The 17,254-nt window shown below is 38.8% G+C and overlaps 1 protein-coding gene across 1 annotated transcript in view; it reads right to left on the reverse strand.

Moving 5' to 3' along the window:
- Positions 1 to 1,975: 1,975 nt before the first annotated feature.
- The window catches only part of LOC144599525 (PGAP2-interacting protein-like), a 67,619-nt gene continuing 52,340 nt past the window's right edge, over positions 1,976 to 17,254 (reverse strand). The window contains exons 12-16 of the mRNA XM_078410522.1: positions 14,881 to 15,030; positions 14,641 to 14,785; positions 13,994 to 14,055; positions 9,625 to 9,780; positions 1,976 to 3,682 (exon numbers count right to left, since the gene is read on the reverse strand). Coding sequence (XP_078266648.1) covers positions 3,568 to 3,682; positions 9,625 to 9,780; positions 13,994 to 14,055; positions 14,641 to 14,785; positions 14,881 to 15,030 — 628 coding nt within the window. The 3' untranslated portion in view covers positions 1,976 to 3,567. The remainder of the gene's footprint in view (positions 3,683 to 9,624; positions 9,781 to 13,993; positions 14,056 to 14,640; positions 14,786 to 14,880; positions 15,031 to 17,254) is intronic.

The following is a 17,254-nucleotide window of genomic DNA, read 5'->3' on the forward strand; positions in this document are numbered from 1 at the left end:
TAGAGATCACCCTTCAGTTTCTAATGAATGGTCATCAACCTGAAAATACTAGATCTGTTTCGACAGATCGTGCATTTAGTGATTTAAAAAAAGTAATTTATCCATTTATTCATATTCTGAAATGTAGCCAATTGCTCGTTCAAAACCAGATGCCAAAAACAAAGGCCACATATTATTTATGTGCAGATTATAGAAAGATAGAAACATTGAAACGTCATTCTGCCTAGGACAGCTGAAAAAGGCTATTCAATGTAAAGTCACCTTCCAGGACTTGATCCATAGTCTTATAGGTCATTAGTTATTTAAGTACTCATTCAGACATTTGGCTTTTCTGACACAACCACCTTTACAGGCAGAGTTCCCTTTACTTTCTGAATAAAAAAATATTTGTTAAGATTCTGTACTTGTTAATTAACCTCCTGGTTTTTGACTCCTCAACCAAAGGAATTTGGTCATTTCTATATACTTAAATCAGGCCCATCTTGGATTTTTACACTTCAGTTAAGACTTATTTCAGCCTCCTCTGTTCCAAACAAAACAATTCCTGTTTATCTAATCTTTCTTCATAATTTAAATGTTCCAGTTCTGATAATCTCCCCTGCAGACATTTTCTCATTGTGACCTAAACTGTGTAGAATACATGAACCATGGCCTCAAGCGTATAGAATTCTCACATGATTCCCTTCCCCCCTCCCTCCCTTGCTCCTCTTGCATTCAAAGAACAGTCAATTCATTACTAATGTTAGAGACAAAAATGCTGGAGTAACTCAGCTGGACAGGCAGCATCTCTGGAGAGAAGGAATGGGTGACGTTTTAGGTTGAGACCTTTCTTGAGACCAGAAGGGTCTCGACCCGAAAATTCAGCTATTCCTTCTCTCGAGAGTTGCTGCCTGAAACGCTGAGATACTCCACCATTTTGTGTCTACCTTTTGTGTAAACCAGCATCTGCAGTTCCTTCCTACTCATTATTAATGTTTCCTTTTCTTATAACTCTCCAGCATCAAAGCTTTGGACTATTATCAATGGCATTTTACATTACTCTTGTCTTCTGGCCTTCATTGTCTTTTTTGTGTCATGCTATTTGAAACTAAACAATATTAAACCAATATTAAGTAACTCAGCGAGGCAGGTAGCATCTCTGATTTTGTGTCCATCTTCAGTGTAAACCAGCATCTGCAGTTCATTCCCACACAATATTAAACCAGGGCACTCTAATCATTCCTGCTTCTGACTCGTATTTGGTTATTTTAATGAACATTTGCAAGCTTTGGTGATCTCCTACTGTCCCCAGACTGTTCCTATCAGCTCTACTCACTCCCTCTGCAGTTGGGGACTATTTACTATTTCTCATCTTCTCAAATATTCTTGCCTCGATGATTCACTTCTCATCTAACTTAACTTTCTCTGGCGATGCACATCCAAATGGTCTGGTATTTTGGATGTTGTGTTGTTGAGAAAAAGCTAGGCAAGATGATTAATAGCAGGCTACTGGTAAACAGTAAATGGACAGCCTTGATAAAGTAAGAAATATCCAGGTACAAAAACACAGCCTAAAAGGTTTAGCGTCCCATGGATAGTGTATTAACAGAGGAAGAAAAGGTATACATTATTTTTCAGAGGATGAAAGAGGAAAGGGAATTGGGAAAAATGTGTTTGTGTTTTTGTTCTCATTTGATTAGACCATTTAACTAAAAAAGTACTTAATATCTGCACTGAGCAATTTTCAATTTTTGTAAAATATTCTCAAATAGATCATTTGTAATTTGGAAAGCAGAACAAAATGTTAAATGTTACAATAAACATTCTGGTATTGTAAATTTCAAATTTTAATAAAAGACACCAGGAATATTAGAAATTAGTATTAAGTCATCTCTTCAGCCAACCAAATTTTAGGCTGTTGTTATTAGCCTACAAAAAAATAAAATTTCATGCAATTTTTTCATTTACAAAACGAATACATTTTAATATAGCACCCTTCACATCCCTTTCATAAAGATCTAAACCCCTCAGTTTTAAAGCAGTATCACTGTTGTGAAGAATATGCAAAGAACGTTTTTGTCTCAGTGGCCATTTATAAATAACTTTCTAATCTTCCATTTCATTCTAGTTTTGATATTACACCCCTAAATTTACTGAAAAATGAACCTAATCTTATATTTATACCAATATTTTGAATACTTTGTTACTTCTGCATCAGTGAGTACCTCAGTTATTTACTTCTTCAAAAAGGATAACTGCTTCAACATAATGAATGTCCAATGTACAATTTAGGATGGCAGTTGGCCAAAATGGACTGAGTGATTCAGGTTTGTTAGAACATTTCTGGTACAAACCTCAATCCCACTGGTCTTTTTTTCTACTCAGCCATCAATCATACTTCCAAAATTCAGTTTGCTCCCTACTCTTTTTTAAGATTATCCACACTTTATAAATATTTCTAGTTTGTCCTCTACAATATATATGTAAAACTCTAACAATCCTCGATAATTTAGAAATCCCAATGGTTCAGCATTTGACTTGCTCATTAATCCGAATTTGAGCGAGGGCAGTGACCAAGCTAGGTGTGTGACCAGAGCTAGAGTCTGGATTGTGAAATGGGTGTGCAGCTGGGTTCAGGAACATCAGAGATCATGAATTAGGATTTTATTTCCCCATTCCGTTTAATTTTTTTACCAGGATTCAGTTTCCACTCCCTTTAGCTCACAGGTTCACTCAAAAATATTATGCCATCATGTAACATTTTTGAAACAGTGAATCAGTGTGTTAGGGCATTGGAGAAATATCCAAAGGTCTGAAAAATCTGACACCAAAGTCGCATGGGTGGGGTTTATCAGAATTTTACCGAAGTGTTATTCAGTTAGGTCTACCAACGTTTTGCATTTTCCAAGACCATATCCATAAATGTATCTTCAGAAAATTACACATACAGTACAAAACAATTGACATAATTTAGAGTGAGTTTTCAGTCTGTTTTCATAAAGGATAACACTGTAAGGGAATCCATCTGAATGTCTGTGGAGCTTTGATGTTATAGTGCTTGGAACTAAGAGGCAGGTTAGCTGTTTTTTATATGTATATTTGTTTCCATTATTACTGTGTCAAGAACAACCTTGTCATATCCCAGTTGTCATCAAATGGTATGGTAAATATTTATTAATGTTTATCAAATTTCCAAGTGCATGAAAGTAACAATAGGGGTTTTTTTTAAGTGCTGGAATACTTAGCAGGGCAGGCAGCATTTGTGGAGGACATGGATTGGTCAGACTCTTTCTAAAGACTGATAAAATTTCTGTATATTAGAATACATACTATAAGAAGCATTTGAAAGGTATGTGGAATATAATAGCCAATGGGAAGAATCAATAATATGGACTGTTTTGAAAGCGTTCTGCAATCTCTCAGAGGTTAGTAACAAATGCTGTAGATTCTATCATAAAACATTGGCCTGATACATGGTTTCTAAAGTTCCTGCCAGCACATGGGAAGATTCTTAATAAAGAGTTAAACAACTGTGCTTATATACAGAAATATTAAATGTGTTTCAGATTCCTGCAATTAATTGTGCGATCACATATGCTTTTTATTTTTCCCTTTTTCATTCTGCTGACGGAAGTACTTTGGTGTGCTCATATGAAAGTGGTGTATGTGTTCATAGTTGTGTCCAAGCTTATAGGATCCAAACCTAAGAGAAAAAGAACTAATGTTATTAATGGAAAATAATGTCACTAATGGAAAGTTGTTCAACCTAGTTTCATGTTAAACATGATGTGTGAACAATATTTCATTGGAATCTTAGTATGAAAGGGGTGGGGGGGGGGGGGGGGAGGGGCATTTTGTACAATGTGTCCAGGAGATCTTTTGAGGCAGTGCAAAGATAATCTAGCCCTACTGGAGAAAATAAATACTGGGCCTAATCTTAGAGTAACCATGCAGGCAGCTGAAGTTTCAATGAGAGGGCATTTGGGTCAAAGTGATTGTAGATAGTAATGAAAAAACAGTAATGAAAAAGCATAGTAGAGAACTCCAAAGCAAAGATCATGAATTCAAGGAAGACTGACACCAATATAATAAAATAGGTCCTGGCAAAACTAGGAGCAGTTCTTGCAGTTAGGTATACAGGCACCATCATGGTAATTTAAAAGTAAAATGGAGAGATTTTTGAACACGTAACCAAAAAGGTTGATGAGGGCAGAGATGCAGATGTTGTATACATGAACTTCACTAAAGCATTCGACAAGGTTCCATATGGTAGACTGCTCTGGAAGGTGAGATCACATGGGATCCAAGGAGAGATAACTGAATGGATAGAAAATTGGCTTTGTGGAAGGAAGCAGAGGGTATTGATGGAAGGGTGCTTTTCGGACTGGAAGCCTGTGACTAGTGGTGTGCCTCAGGGTTCGGTGCTGGGCCCTTTACTGTTTCTATATCAATGGTTTGGATGAGAAAGTACATAGCAAGATTAGCAAGTTTGCAGATGATACAAAAGTGGGTGGTATTGCTGATAGTGAAGATGGTTGTGAAAAATTGCAGCAGGATCTTGATCAGTTGACCAGGCGGGTTGATGTAATTTAATACTGAGAAACGTGAGGTGTTGCATTTTGCATTTGGGGAGCTGTAGAGCAGAGGGATCTAGTAGTGCAGGTGCATGGTTCCTTGAACGTGGAGTCACAGGTAGACTTTTGACACTTTGGCCTTCATCAGTCAGAGTATTTAGAATAGAAGTTGGAGGTCATGTTGCAGTTATATAAGACGTTGGTGAGGTCGCATTTAGAGTATTGTGTTCAATTCTGGGCACCATGTTGTACGAAAAATGTTGTCAAGCTGGAAAGTGTGCAGAGAAGATTTACGAGGATATTGCCATGACTCGAGGGTATGAGCTATAGGGAGAGGTTGTGTAGGATGGGATTCTATTCCTTGGAGTGCAGGAGGATGAGGGGTAATCTGATAGAGGTGTATAAAATTATGAGAGGAGTAGATGCACAGTGTTTTGCCCAGAGTGGGTGAATTGAGGACCAGAGGACATAAGTTTAAGGTGAAGGGGAAAAGATTTAATAGGAATCTGAAAGGTCACTTTTTCACACAAAGTATGGTGGTTGTATAGAATGAGCTGACCGAGGTGGTAGTTGAGGCAGAGACTATCCCAACATTTAAGAAACAGTTAGAAAGTTACATGGATAGGACAGATTTGGAGGGATATGGGCCAAACACAGGCAGGTGTGACTAGTGTAGCTGGAACATGTTGGCTGGTGTGGGCAAGTTGGGCCGAATGGCCTGTTTTCACACTGTACGACTCTATGAGAGAGCTCTGAACCAACATATTCCCATAAGGGTGATATGCAAGGACAACAAGTCCAAGAAACCTTGAATATCAAGGAATATCGATGGTTGAATAAAAGTTTTTTTTTAGACTTGGCAGGTCTAGAGCACTGAAAATGGGAGAACCTGACAGGAGAATATAAAATGTAGGAGGGTATTTAAAAAATGAAATGAGGGAAAGAAGAGGCATGAAACATCATTGATGTCGAAGAGCAAGAAATATCTCAAAGCATTTTATAAGTTCAGGTGATCCTCACGTTTGGGTAACAGAAATTCACCCTTACAAAACTCAAAACCAACACCCAAATATTTGAAATATGCAATATTTTCCTACAACATTGTTACAGAATTTATGTGGATGAAGTAAATAGATAAACATGGAAAACACAACCCGTTTTCTCGGTACACAATCCCTCCCTCCTCCCACCTCGCCCCCTCCTCCCCTCCCCCCTCTCCCTCGCCTCCCCCCTCTCCCTCCCCTCCCCCTCCCCTCCCCCCTCTCCCTCCCCTCCCCCCTCTCCCTCCCCTCCCCCCTCTCCCTCCCCTCCCCCCTCTCCCTCCCCTCCCCCCTCCAACCTCTGTAATGCAGGAAGAGCAGGAATTACAATGGATCAAAGGGGCAATTGCCAATGGAGCCAGAGAATGTTGGTAAGGTGTTAAAAGGATACTTCACATCTGTATTCACCAAGAAGAATTGGGGAAGGCTAACAGTGAAGTTCTGAAACAAGTTGCCATTTAAAAAAAAGTATTAGACGTCAAAGGAAGATTAAAGAGCATAAATCACAGCAACCTGAAGAGATGTATCCCATGACAAAATGATCACTGGAACTCTCACAATTTTTAAAATCTTTGCTGGCCACAGATGAAATTCATGATGATGAATATGGATTCTTATTCAAGAAAGGCAGCAGGAATAAGGCAGTTAATTGTAAGCCTATGAAGCTAACGTTAGTTGGAGGGACGTTATTGGAAAAAATACTAACAGGATTAATCTACATTTCCAAAGGCAAGGATTAATCAAAAAATAGTATCGCTTTGTTGGAGAAACTTGTGTTGCAGCAAAATAAAGAGGGATATGCTGGATTCATTTTCCTTGGAGCAGAAATATGATGGAGATATACAAAATTATAAGGGGCATAAATAGGATAGATAGCCAAAAACCATTCCTTGTGATAGTGGTATCCAAGATCACAAGGAATAGGTGAGTGACTTTGACGAAATATGAAGAATTTGTTTCTTCGCCCAGATGTTAAGTCTTGAACGCACTGCCTGAGAAGGTAGTGGTGGCAAGTACTTTCACAACATTTAGAAACGTCCAAATGAGCACTTGAAGCACTGTTACTATAGGCTTTGTACAAAATGGTAGTAGATGGTATTCGTATTTAATGTTTGACATTGATGTAGTGGGCCCACGGGGTGACGGATGAGTGTCCAAAGGTGTGAATTTTAGATTATCATTTATCAGTTTGTAATTGAATATTGTTTAGATCTGGGGTACATGCAGCTACGAACTATTTCTTTTTAAGAGGAGTTATGAATGGAAATGAGCATTTGTGCACTCAGCAAAAATATCACATCAGACATCATGATATGGTGAAGATGATTGTTTCTGAAACACTATTCAGAAATCCTTGCAGCAATGGTGTCAATCCTCCAACAGATAAAAATGGACAGTGGGGAGATTTTCGCCTGATTATTAATGGTCTTTATTTACCAGGATTCCTTAATACCATAGTCAAATAAATCTTAAACGTCTTACAATAATTTTTACGTGTCCATAAGATGTGATGGAATACAAACACATTCCTGGTGAATCTATCACACTTTGCAATGGAGGATATCATCAGTACAAAATCAAGACTATCTCTATGGGTTTTTTGGTGATGACTGCTACCACTACCGTTATGTACAGTGCCTGTAATAGGCTGACCGCAAAGAACAAAGTCAAGTAGATTTATGGCTTGTGTCGTTCCCCTCATCACCAGCCACAAATGCAATTTTGCACAATGCTCTTTGGCACTGTTGCAGTTCAGTCAATCCTCTGTGATCCACTTTGAACTGCACCACCTAGAGTACATACTGTGCCCTCACTGCTCCTAGTTTTGGGTGGATGTAGAGAGGGTGTTTCTCCTGGCTGAGGAGTCAGAAGTCAAAGATAGGCCATTTAGAACTGAGATGAAGAGAAATGACGATAACACATTTCTCTACCCTGGAGCACTACGGAGGCTGTCCCTAGTTCATTCAAGAAATCTATATACTAAAAATCTCATTTGTTTGTTTGTTCTTGAACTACAGCCAAAATGGTACACGATAGCCTGACAATTTTAGGCCCACCTAACTCACCGCCGTCCCTTTGGTGCTAATGGAACAAGTTTAATTGAAATTGGTGTTATATTTTAAAAGTTATTCACATTTTAAAGTTTAAATCTATCTCCTAGAGAGGGAGGGAGGTGGAGGGAGGGGGTGGAGGGAGGGGGTGAGGGAGGTAGGGGGGTGAGGGAGGGAGGGGGTGAGGGAGGGAGGGGGAGAAGGGAGGATAAGGGGGGTTGAGGGGGGAGGGGAAGGGGAGGAGGAGGGAGGGGAGGAGGAAGAGGAGAGTGAGGTGGGGTGAAGGGGACGGGGAGGGGGGAAGGGGAGGGGGAGGGGGGGAGGTGGGAGGGGGAGGGGGGGAGGTGGGAGGGGGAGTGCTGCACCAATGCAGGAGAGGTTTGGGCCCAACGGGTCCACGGTCGAGTAAATCAATAGATTTCTGCGTATAATGTAATTAACAGATGCAACACAGGAAAATGGCTCTGAGATAGACTATCAGATATAATCTTGATGAATGAGCAGGTTTAAATGGGCAGATGGTTTATCACTCCTAATTATTCTTCTCTATATTGTTATGATCTTAACTTCAGCAACCATACCCTAAATGTCAAAATCCCTTGATAACCATTTACACTTTTGCCTTTCAACACCTTAACCCATCTCCTTCAGAAAACTTTAAGACATATACCTTTTAAAATATTTTTTTATGCAAGGTGGAACTGATGAAATCATCTTAATTACATGCCAAGCATTAGTGATGAGATTTTATAATCTGAGGTAATGAGTATTAATTGCAAGCAAAATCTAGGTACCGGGCTCCATAACAGAGTAGATTTCTACTTGTTATTTTTACTGAGACACATTTAAAGGACAAGGCAAGTGATGTTGCTGCCGCACAATTCCAGCAACCCAACTTTAATTCTGACCTTGGTGGTTTATGAGGTTTTTTTACGGCATGGATTTCCCCAGTTTCCTCCCACGTATGCTGGTTGGTTGGTTAATTGGCCATTGTAAATTGTCCCTAATGTAAGTGGATAGCAGTAGCTTCTTCCCCTCTGTTATCAGGTTTCTGCACAGTTCTTCCATAATCTAGGGTACTGTCTGATTCAACTCTACCCCATTGCAGTCATTGGAATTTGTCTATGGAACTGATGTACTACAATGCTGAGGACTATATTCTGCATTTTGTATCTTCCCTTTTGCTCTATCGATTGTACTTGAGTTTGTCTTGATTATATTTATGTAAAGTATTATCTGATCTGATTAGATAGCATGCAAAACAAAGCTTTTCACTGTACCGTGGTATATGTGACAATAATAAACCTATACCTAGATAGTATTAAGGAGAATTAAGGGGTAGGGGTTTGATGGTCTTGCAAGAAAGGGAAGTAAGTTGAGGAATGGGAATATTCCAAGAGCCAGCATACTTGGACCTCTTTTGCCAAGGAAACAAAATAATTTTCAATGCCTACATAGCAAATGCCATAATATGACGGGCTTGCCCGCTGTGGATGTCGGACCCACCCGGTAGGCCCGATTCGCCCGCCACAGACATCGGGGAGTGGGGAGGAACATCGGAAGCTCCCGGCGAGCACCGCGCAGCCGTTCAAAATGGCCCGGCGGCGGGCAGCTGTGGACGGGTGCGTGTGAGTGCCAGAGGTTAGACGGGCCCCACAGTGGGTGCCAGAGGTCAGTTGAGGGCACGTCGCTGAGAACTAAGAGGGACCCGGCATGGGGGGAAGGCGCGCAGAACAAAATGGGAACCGGCGAGGGAGGAGGGGCGAGGGAACAAAGAGGGACCCGGCATTGGAGGGCCACCAAAAACAAAGAAGGACCTTTGGAGATAACATTGAATACTTTGAATACTTTGTAACTTTGTCGGTGCAACTTTGCATTCTTTTTGTATGGTATGCAAAGCAAATAATTTCTCTATGACATGTAACTTGTGATAAAGTATCAATCATTCAATCTTTCATTGTCGCCTTCCCTGTCACTAACCTGGGATTAAAGTGAATTTCTTCAGGTACTGCTCGAGGATCAAATTCAATCTTGTTATTATCTTCATATTGATTCTGGTCATCAGGAATCCGAAATTTGCCCAACTGGATTTCTGTATCACTTAAATCACCATGTGAAATGCGGGCATAGCCCAACCTAAAATAAAAGATAAACAATACAGATACAGTGTGTTTACGTCAATACATGAAACAACTAGTTGAGATTTTTTGCAGAAATGCAAGTCCTTGTTTTGATTTGGCTACCTTCCCCCATGCAGTGGAACCGGTGTCATAGTTAGCTTCAGGTTTGGGGAGGGGGGAGGGTGGGGGAGAGGACAGAAGTATCTGAGCTCTTCAAGTATTAATTAGATAACCAAAGTTAATGATCTTTCTCCAATAGCCTTGTGATTGAACCACATATTTTATCCATTTTAGTCTGTTGCAAGTTCCTTTCTTTGCAACTGCCCAGAGAGCTAACGACTATGCAATTTCAATGTTATATCTGATTGAAGCATAATTTATTGCTGCTTTGACCAAATGGAATTGAACACTTGACTGTGAAGGTCATCCAAACTAAATCTGATCACTATCATGATGAATGTGCATCATGAGATATATATTTTTAGTGCCAATTCTTTTGATGGAAAATAGTTTGGGGCAACTTCTTTCATGCACATAGAGATTGAGAGTTTTGCCACACATTTGACACACCTTTTTGTTATGTCAAAAAGAATATGAAGGTGCATTTAAAAAGTTGTTATAACATCAAATTAGCAACAGCAATTTATTTATTGGCTACCCGACCTCACCTTAAAATATATCACTTGATTTTAATCAAATAATATTGGTGAATTTGTGACATAATTAGGAATGAAATAAGTTAAGAAAAATGCGCCTAAAGACTTTAATGTAGTGAATAAACAGTGAACTAAATAAACTGCAACTTAAATGTAAAGGGTTTTTATTGGCCTAAACAATAACTAACAAAAATATATACTGCATTTAATCATAATATTCAATACACAAGAATGCTAAATTAATTTAATAAAAGTGTAAGTACTTGTGGTTGATAATGTCATGATCACATGCTACTTTGAAACCATATTTCAAGTCGACATTTTGTAATACAATCTTTCACAAATACACACATATATTTCAATACTAAGTTTCTTAATGGTATTTTCTCATCATAAAAGCTTGTATTTCTTAATTCTATTTTGAACCTTGTAGAAATGCAGAGAATCAGAGAATACAAATTTAAGTTATTTACAAATTTTAGTAAATTAATTAATGGTTACCAAAAGGGAACAGGATCAGCGGTGGCAAGGAAATGCTAAAAAGGGTAGGGGAGTGACCTGCATGCTTACGCATGGTGTAGGCACAAGTATTAAAAACCACAAGATCCCATTTTACCTGTCAATAATTTTGGTGAAAATAAAGCGATTTTTATTGAATTTCTGAGTCTTTACTATTTTATCCACCCAAATATTTACCATGAACTTTACTTTTAATGTATAACACCTGAAGAAATGGAAACAGCATTTGACCACTATGTCCCTGGTGCCTGTTCAGACATTCAATAAGGTCACAGTTAATTAACTTTCTTCAAGTTTATTTTCCTGCCCTTTCCCATACACAACCTTAATCAAATCTATCTATCTGTCTCTGCTTTGAGCATATTCAAAGTTTTATCTGCCACGTCTTCGTGGTGCATGGAATTCCAAGGACTCAAAACCTCTCGGAAGAAGAAATTATTCCACATTTCAGTGTTAAACAGGCAACCCTTTATTCTATGCCTCTGGTGTTAGACTCTCCCATAAATGATACATCCTCCCAATCCCCCTATGACTCTTATGTTTCATTATGTTTATCTCTTATGCTTCTGCGGTGCATCTGTAGAAGTTGTTGAGGGTTGTTGGGGACATGGAAAACTTCCTCAGCCTTCTTAGGAAGTAGAGGCATTAGTGTGCTTTATTGGCCATAGTTTCAGACCTTGAAGCTTTCGACCATCTCTACTTTGACGCCATCAATGTACACCAGGATGTGTGTGCTGCTTCGCTTCCTGAAGTCAATCACAATCTCCTTTGGTGGTGTCATCTGCGAACTTGGAAATTGAGTTGGATTGCTATGTTGCTGCATGGTCATGAATGTATACGGAATATTGTAGGGTCTGAGAACACATCCTTGAGGATTATTTTAGAAGATGATTTGTTGCCTATCCTCACTGATTGTGGTCTGTTGATCAGGAAGTTGAGGATCCAGTTGCAGAGGGGAGTACTGAGTAGGTGTCCTTCTTATCCAGATGTTCCAGAGATGAGTGTAGGGACAGGGAGATGGCATCAGCCGTGGACCTGTTGTGGCGAACTGCAGTGGATCAAGGCTCCTTGGTAGGTTGGATTTAATGTGTACCATAACCAGCCTCTTGAAGCACTTCATGTTGATGATGTCAATGCCACTGGACGGCAGTCATTCAGGCACGAGATCTTACTTTGGCACCAGGATGATAGTGGTTTTCTTGAAGCAGGTGAGTACCTCAGAAAGGATCAGGGAAAGATTAGAGATGTCCGCAAACACTCCCGCTAGTAGTTAGTCCGTGCAGTTCCTAAGGACGCAGCCAAGGACTTCATCCGAGGCAGTAGCTTTCCGTTGGTTCACCCTCAGGAAGGCCAAACTAACTTCTGCTTCCGTGATCATGGGAAAAGGCACATTTATGTCTGACGGGACGGATGTTGGCCTCCGACTCATAACGGGCATAGTAGGTATTAATTCATCAGGGAGGCCTGCACTATCAACAGCGACTGCAGCCAATTATATTATTCAGGTCTTACCATAGTCTGCGGGTATCTGTGTGATTATACAGGGACTCAGGTTTGTCCCGGTATTATCTCTTAGCATTCCTGATGGCTTTGCGAAGATCGAAGTGAGATTTTTGTACCACACGGGATAGTTTTACTTGGCCGCAGTGGTCTTGCCCTTCACCTGGGAATGAACTTTACGGTTAATCCAAGTTTTCCAGTTGGGGAACAATTGGATTGTCTTCTTATGGGAAGGGAAGCATAACCATTAAGTTAGCCATTAAGCCATTAAGTTAGCCAACAAGATTTTTTTTTTTAATTAATGATAGGTGTAAAATTAGAAGGAAAAAACATCAAGAATAGAAAAGGTGTTAATAAGAAACAGAAACGGCGATAGTTGAAACTGCAACAGAAAAATAACTTATTTGATCTCTGGCATCAGCAGCACAACTACTTGACAGAGGCAGTATCTCCAATTTTCCATACAACGCTGTTCAATTAGCAGTAACGTACAGTGCATCTACTATTGAAATTGAAGTATTGCAAGTCCCTTCCAAAGATGCTAGTCTTTATATTAATAGCTGAGTGATGGTTCTGCATGGCGAGGGTTGTTGGGGACATCTCAAACCAGGTTTAAACTTAGAATAGAACATCAAACTACTGCAGATGAATGCAAATATGGAAATTAAAACAATTTACATTTTTCAGCAGGACTGGGACCTGAACCTTTAACTTTATTTTCCCCTACCACCTGGCGTGTCTAGTTTTGTCAGCATTTTCTGATTGGATTTGGAATTTCGTTGTTTTGTTGACATCAGACACATTTTAAGGAAATCATAATTTATCATTTATATCTTTTATGTCTAACAGGAGTTCACATGTTTAAATTCATGTTAAAACAATAACTGATAGAATAATTTGCAGTTAATGTTTGGCTCTGCTGCAGTTGCAGATAGAGGCCACCATGTGTCACTGTGAACCAGCCCATGTCTCAGCTTTTTGCCTCCATGTTAATCACCGCAGGGGAAACGTAGACAAGGAATCCAGTGGGAAATTTAAAGGAATGAGACAGTAGAAGTATTTGAACTCAAGATCCCGTGCCCCAGCTATTGGAAGGTCACAATCCTCTTCCTATTTACATGCAAATTTACCAGCGGTCTCAGCCTGTGTTCTTACTTTGCAATAACCATCAACATGATGCTGATTTCCCTCTCATACCCTTCCTTCCCAACTTGACTTGGTGCAACCTTTCCAGTTATCTCTAGTATCCCATTTGTGAACCATTTGTCACCCTTACTGCTGCCCAAAAAGATCATTTATAGCATGATTCATGATAAAGCATTCTTCCCAATCCTCAGGGATTGCAAAACCATAAATTCCTCAAATTATACATATAAAGGGAGATTGTGTGAATGTGGCAAGTTCAAAAAATAAAGGGATGGGTGGGGAGGCAACCATGAAGTCATTCACTGAAAAAAGGGGTAGAAATGATGTAGTCTGAGGGCTAAGAAAGTTTAAAAACTTCATTTTAGTAGGTAACTGATCGTGACACTATGCTGAAGTATTGCAACTAACCTTATTAGTCCACGGTACATGATGTACTCGCACCATCTATGCAAATCAGTCTGATCTATGTCCTAAAAGAGAGAGAGAGAATGTTCATGTGTACATAGAAATTTTGGGCTGGGGGCTAACATGATAATCTAAAAATAGCCCATTGCCTTTTATTCTGGTGTGTTAAAAAATAATGTGCATACTCTAGAAACCTTGCTTTGGTAAATTTAAAAAAAAATCATGATCAACTTATTCATAAGCATATCGATTAGCAATTCAATCATATAACATTAAGTGGAAATATATTGCATCTGATTGAACTATGCTATTGTTTTACAACCAAAATTCAGATTTTCACTCCAACAAAAGTAATGTGATTACAGCAAAAAGCTGCAGATGCTGGAAATCTGGGAAAAAAATTGGAACAATTTGGTAGGGAGTACATGTAGCGAGAGAAACAGGTTAAAATTGTATAAAGGGGAACATGAATAATTCAACTATTTCAGATGTTGTTGTCCCTTTGTTCCTGTACATATCTGTTTCTCTCTAATTTAGAGAGATTTTAAAAGATTGAATAGATACTCGAGGAGCAAATTTTTCCCTCGGAGGGTGGGATGTAATACAAAATATACTTTATATTTAATTCATTTCGATAAATGACATTTTACCTTTACATTTCCAATGCTTCGAAGCTGTTGGTAGTCTCTGGAGCCAGGTGCAGAAGTGATGTAACCCAAAAATACAAGACGTTGTTGTGCTTCCTTCAGTGTATGTGAAATATACTCTGCCTGCACCTTCCTATCTAACTCATCCCTAAAAGCATACACATACAGAGATTTACAAACAGGGGAAGTCAATAAATAGTATAAATATTAATTAAACAGATAAATATAGAAATATTCACTTACCCTTCATTGCCAAAATGAGCAACAACCAAATCCACAAGATTCCCTGATATGTTGACAGTCATTGAAATAGCAGGAGCAATCTCTCCATGTGGGGATGGAAGAAGATGGTGGATGGATTGAACGATGGGGTATCTTGACAAAACCATTATTCTAAAGACCAGAAATGAATTAATGTCACTTTGACAACCGCACCGTTAACCAAAAAGTCTATTATTTGAAATTGTTGCTAAATATGAAACTCTTAGAGAAGTTTCTTACAATATTAAACCATTAAGGAAATGATAAATACACTTACAGTAGAAAATTTGAAGTAAAATTTTAACCAATTATATTGCATTGTATATCGTGACTTGATTTACCTCTTGGTTAAAAAAACCCTTTGCTCAAAGGCAGAACAGCAAGTAAATGTTAAATGAAAAGCAGAAATTGGCTGATACTCAAAAGCTGAAATAAAAACAGAAAGTCTGGGAAATACTTAACAGATCAGGCAACACCTGTGGAGATATTATTTGTCTTTCCACAGATTAATGGCCCAGCTAAAATCAATAAGAGGCAGCTGCTGTTTTTTTATTGTCATGTATAGTGAGGTACAATAAAATGCCATCCAGTCAAATTGTACGACACATAAATACAATCGATCTAAAGATAAGTACAACAGGCAGTATAAAGAGAAAAATACCTGTTCAGAATATAGCATTAGGGTTACAGAGAAAATACAGATTTTAAAATAGTGCAAGGGCCACAATGAGGTAGGTTGAGAGATTGGAACAACACCCTATCTTATGGGTACAGATGCTGCTCATTTCTACCACCTGTTTATATTTCAGATAAATGTTAAAGATGAGAGATGCTAATTTCTGTGACAAAGAAAGCCAGCTATATCTGAATGTTTCATTTCACACGTAAAAGGTAAACATTATGGTGCAATATAAAGGCCATTCTCCCTTCTCCAGGCTGAGAACTAAATAAAACATGTGATGTGAAACTATCAGGATAATAGGTCAAATCTGATAAATACAATAGAATACAGGTCCCGAGGGTGAAGCTGAAGCACAGCACTCCCCTTCTGTGAAATGTTGGCCCCAGGACCCAGTGCTGCCCCATTACACTGCTCATGGAGCTTATCAGAATTCCCAGCTCCGAATGGGAAAACCGCCTGCTGTTCCTATGCCAGATTTACCTGGTATAAGTACAATCAATGATGAAATCAATATGAAGCAGCTGCTGCGGGGAGAACATTTAAAACAAATATTGACTTTACTTACTTTAAATGTGTTTAATTCTTCCAAAACAATTAACAAATTTAATTTTTGACTGTGTATGTCAGGAAGGGTGGGGAATGGAGAGTGGGGAATGGAGCCCCAATTGTCAACACCTGTCTGGAAGACAGCCAGAAAGTTGTTTCTGTTACCGTTTCTGTTCCTTCCTATCAAAACATTAAAAACTTGTGAGATTACCTTATAATCTTGTTATCCATGCCCTCGTCATATCTGTACTCAGTTTTGTTTCTTCAGTCCAGACAGTATCCTGGATAATGTTCCTTTTCTAGCTCCACTACCTCAAGTTCCTTCTTATCATGTAGGCTACTAAACAGTACCCAGTACCCCAAAGACTTGAGACCATAAGATATGGATCAGAATTAGGCTATTTGGCCTAGAGAATAAGCCCCACCATTCAATCATGGCTGATCTATCTTTCTCCTCTCAATCCCATTCACCTGCCTTCTCCCTGTAACCTTTGACATCCTTACTAATCAAAACTACAGACTTTGTATTTTATATTTCTTACCCAGATAATTTTAGTGGCTCTACCGACTTGAAATACTACCAACCTTTATACCACATTATTCTCTTAAAAGTGTGATTGTTTTCTTTAAGAAAAATTACACCACAAACAGGTGGAATTGAAAGTGAACTGCAAGGATAAAATAAAAGTCACCTTATAAAAATCTTAAAGACTAGTTTTATTTGGCATATTAGTTACATGAGTTTTGTCAATACAAGGACATCTGCATCAATAAATTCCATCACCTAATGATTTACAGCGAGTTTAATTTATTTTTAACAGCCTGCCGCAATTGTGGCAATTCATAACTCATTGCTACATTTCTACAAATTTGTTCTTTCTCCTCCCACATTGGCATTATGTGTGAATTATATGTGGATCCACTGTGGATGGCTCGATTGTAATCATGTATTATCTTTCCATTGACTGATTAGCATACAACAAAAGCTTTTCACTGTACCTCGGTACACGTAACAAGATTCAAGATGGGTTTATTGCTACATGTACCATAAGATACAGTGAAATTTCAGTTACCATATGGCCACACCAAGTGAAAAGCAGTAACACACACAACCACATAAAATAAAAT

This window comes from Rhinoraja longicauda, chromosome 1 (assembly GCF_053455715.1).
Source record: "Rhinoraja longicauda isolate Sanriku21f chromosome 1, sRhiLon1.1, whole genome shotgun sequence".
NCBI classification, from domain to species: Eukaryota; Metazoa; Chordata; class Chondrichthyes; order Rajiformes; family Arhynchobatidae; genus Rhinoraja; species Rhinoraja longicauda.